Consider the following 4,312-nt stretch of genomic DNA (forward strand, 5'->3'; position numbering starts at 1 on the left):
TGTTACTGTGGAGGAGTGTTTTTTAGGTTTTTTGAATGTTGATGATACCACCGGAAAAGGACTATTTGATATTACACTTGAGGAGTTAAAGTCTCTTGGTCTTGAAATTGATGATATGCGTGGTCAAGGCTATGATAATGGAGCAAACATGAAAGGAAAGCACCAAGGAGTGCAAAAGAGATTTTTAGATCTAAATCCTAGAGCATTTTACACTCCTTCTGGTTGTCATTCTCTTAATCTAACATAATGTGATATGGCTAACAAGTGCGTTAAAGGAAAGAACTATTTTGGACTCATCCAACGTATTTATACTATCTTTGCAAATTCTACTAAGAGGTGGGAAATTTTGAAAGATAATGTTAAAGCTTCGAGTCTTAAGTCATTATGTCAAACTCGTTGGGAAAGTCGGGTTGAGAGTGTAAAGGCTATTAAACTACAACTTGTTGATGTACGAGAAGCTTTACTTGAAGTTGGAGAAAAGGATAATGATGCTGCAGTTGCAAGTGAAGCAACTTCATTGGCAGAAAAAGAACTTGGTGACTTTGAATTTTTGGTATCAACAGTTATCTGGTATCAAGTATTAAACTATGTGAATATTGTGAGTAAAAAGTTACAGTCAAAGGATATGCATGTTGATAATGCTATTAAAGAAATAAACAAATTGATTGAGTACTTCAAAGATTATAGAGAAACTGGTTTTTCAAATGCGATTATTGAAGCTAAGGAGATTGCTATTGAATTGGGTATTGAGCCAATATTTCCACAAAAGCGTTTGATTCAAAGGAAAAGAAGGTTTGATGAGAGTTCAAGCAGCGAAGAAGTTTCATTTACAGCCGAAGAGAATTTCAGAGTCAATTATTTCTTATACATTGTTGATCAAGCTAGTTCTTCTCTTGAGACAATATTTGAACAATTCAAAGAGTATGACAAATTATTTGGTTTTGTATTTCCACATAATTTGAAGGGAATGGAAGATAAAGATCTTAAGTCGTCTTGTCATCGTCTTGAAAACGCACTCAAGTTTAAAGAAAAATCAGATATTGATGCCGAGGAACTTTATACAGAGTTGAAAGTATTTGAGACATTGGACACCAATGAATTTAGTAACCCTATAGATGTTTTGAAGTTTTTGAAAGAACTTGATTATTTCCCAAATGCAAGCATTGCATATAGAATATTGTTGACTATTCCAGTAACAGTGGCATCTGCAGAAAGGAGTTTTTCGAAATTGAAGTTGTTGAAATCTTACTTACGCTCAACAATGAACCAGCAAAGATTTAGCGGTTTGGCCATGATATCTATCGAGAACGAAATCTTAGAGAGTATAGAATACGATGAGTTGATCAACCAATTTGCTATCAAGAATGCTAGGAGAGCTTCACGGATCGTGGGTTAGCTGTTACAATATGTAATTATTCATTAAAATACTATGTTTTTGCTTTGTTTATTGCTATAAAGTTTATAGTCGTTTTTAAACAATAGTTTATTTATTCTTAGTCGTTACACGTTAGGGCTTAGAGCCTTTTTTTTCCGGTTCGTCCTGGGCATTTGAATCCTCAGGACCGGCCCTGAAACAATGCATCATCTGCATAAAAAAGATGAGATAAAACCACCCCTTCTTCACCAACTGGGGCACCACCAAAAAGATTATGAATTACTGCATCTTCCATATCTACATGTAACCCTTCCATGGTTATAAGGAATAGAAAAGGAGATAACGAATCACCCTGAGACCTCTTTGAAGATCAAATTCCAAAGTATGACTTTTATTCACTAAAATCGAGGCACAAGATGAACACAAACAAGCTTTTATCCACCCATGCCATTTTTGTCAAATCCCCTGAACTATATAATTTTCAAAATATATTCTCAACTAACCGAGATGTGAAAATTTCATATATATACAATACGCAAGATATAGTTCACCATAGAAATAGGTTTTATTATATATAACAATGTATGTTTTGGTATATAACTATGAATATGTAAAATAATGAAGTTTTTATATGTTCTTACAACATTATATGAATGAAAAACAAGCGCTTCACAATCGAATGTGAAAACAGGAAAAGACAATAAAAAATCTGTTTTTTTCTTTTTTTTAGCCGACTTGAAAGGTGCTTTCAGTGTACAGTCGTTAAACTTTTATTCTCTAATGAATATCTCCAACGTCAAATTCGTTTTTTTTTAAAAAATATTTCTAAAAAACAATGTTTACAGAAAGTAAATAATAAACAAAAATAATTAAAGAATATATATGCAAACGTTTGAATCAAAATATATTTTCTAAAGTTAGCTAAAATTATAAAACAAAAGATGAAAGTTCAATGAGGTGGATATGAGTGAGATCCTAATTTTATTTATATCTAAACTAATGTTTTAAAACCCAATTTTTTTTAGCTGATATGTAATCGGTTTCCGATTTAACCAGTTTGACTGTCGTATTAACCCCGTTTCTAAATTTTATATATATATATATATATATATATATATATATATATATATATATATATATATATATATATATATATATATATATATTTATTCTATTTGACGTCCACATGTTCAAACATTTAAAATATACATAAAAAAATTATAGATAAATCCAAATATATTAGAAAACACGTAATAATAAGTTTTGCATCAATCAACATACATTATATATATATATATATATATATATATAGTTTTAGAAGAATACAAATGCATTACATAAAATTTCATAACATTTACCCTGAGTTTTTATTAAAAAAAAAATCTAAATGGATATGAAAAAAAAAATCGGCGAAATTTGTTATGCAAAATGTTTCATTTTCATATGTTTTTATTTAGTTTAATAGTTCAAAACGGTTTAATATAACCAGTTTAATATAACGGTTGAATCTAATTTTTGTGAAAATCAGATGGTATTGAATTTTAAAACATTGGCCTAAACAATCATCTCCTAAAAAAGAAAGGCTAGGTATATAATACTCAACACATTAGTTTATCAAAACCTTATAGATTTCAATCAAATTAAATAAAATATATATCAATGACAAATTATAGAGCATATTGATTATAACTATATAAATGGATAAAATATTTATCTATAGTTACCTAAATTACGGATTAAGATATCTGTCGTATTACTTTTGTAGGTTTTATAATATAGATTATCCATTATCTAACAACAATTTGAAATTATTAATAATACTTGTTATATATTACAATTGATATGGACTTTTTATATATTAAAGTTGATATGGACTGTTTGACATATAAAAGTATATCAAAGCATACGATCGACTCATTACTGCAGCCTTTTTCATTTCCACAGCAGTTAAATTGATGAGAGAGAGAGAGTGGGGAATAAGGTGAAACTGTGAAAGTGGTGTAAGATGAATTCCACGTGTATAGGTAAAGACACGTGGAAGATCAGGAGTGGAGGTTGATAAAATTAGATGACGCGGAAGTGGTAGAGAGTTCATAATTGCAGCTATAAATTTAATCGACGCCTATAGAGTAGTTCCAAGGGCGGTGGAGCGTTAGATACGCAATGAGGACAGGGACATCGTCGACTTTTTACAAGGACTTTCTCCTCCATTCTCATTAAATATGTCAATTATATATTTAACTAGACGAATTCCCGCACGTTACATAGCGCAGGTTAAAAATATATTGTTAAAATATTGAAAAATATATGTTTAAAATGGTTATGTTATTGACATTAACTTTGAAATAATATTTTTACACTAATATATATATATATATATATATATAATTTTGAAAAATAATATTCATTAACATCAACCTACATTCTTCATTAATAGAATTAAATATAATTATCTATTTTGTATTATTTTTAACAATTATTATGATTGATTAATTATATTTTTAGTCATGCGATCGTTTTTTAATTTCAATAATGATGTTTATTTAAAATACAATTTATTTGTAGGTAAATGTAATTTATAATTTGATGTTATTTTCACTTAAAATTATTATTCATTACTTTTAAACCACTTATTATTAATAATAAGTTAAAGAAGACTTTTAAGAAACACTTAATATTATTATTAAAATGTGAAACATACACTAAATAATAAAGTGATAAGATAGACAATTTGCATTTCAAAAGAGACTTTCATAAATAATATGACATATCCATGATTTTTATAAGTTGATTTTATTATTTATAATTATTGTTCATTAATTTTAAAACCACTTATTATTATTAATAAGTGAAAGAAACTTTTAAAAAACACTTATTATTATAATTAAAATGTTATTCATATACTAAAATACAAAGTGATAAGATAGACAATTTGTA

The 4,312-nt window shown here is 28.0% G+C and overlaps 1 protein-coding gene across 1 annotated transcript; it reads left to right on the forward strand.

The window, feature by feature from the left end:
• Nucleotides 1-253: 253 nt before the first annotated feature.
• On the forward strand, nucleotides 254-1,396 carry LOC145130696 (uncharacterized). Its single transcript, XM_079065461.1, has one exon. It carries the CDS (start codon nucleotides 254-256, stop codon nucleotides 1,394-1,396), a length of 1,143 nt encoding a protein of 380 aa, XP_078921587.1.
• The last annotated feature ends 2,916 nt before the right edge of the window (nucleotides 1,397-4,312 follow it).

The sequence above is a fragment of the Lactuca virosa genome, chromosome 8, assembly GCF_052849685.1.
Source record: "Lactuca virosa cultivar CGN04683 chromosome 8, Lactuca_virosa_CGN04683_v6, whole genome shotgun sequence".
In the NCBI taxonomy this organism is placed as follows: domain Eukaryota; kingdom Viridiplantae; phylum Streptophyta; class Magnoliopsida; order Asterales; family Asteraceae; genus Lactuca; species Lactuca virosa.

Bases quoted from the DNA above. Each gene is read 5' to 3' on its own strand.
- LOC145130696 (XM_079065461.1), top strand. From the start codon at position 254: ATGGCTAACAAGTGCGTTAAAGGAAAGAACTATTTTGGACTCATCCAA.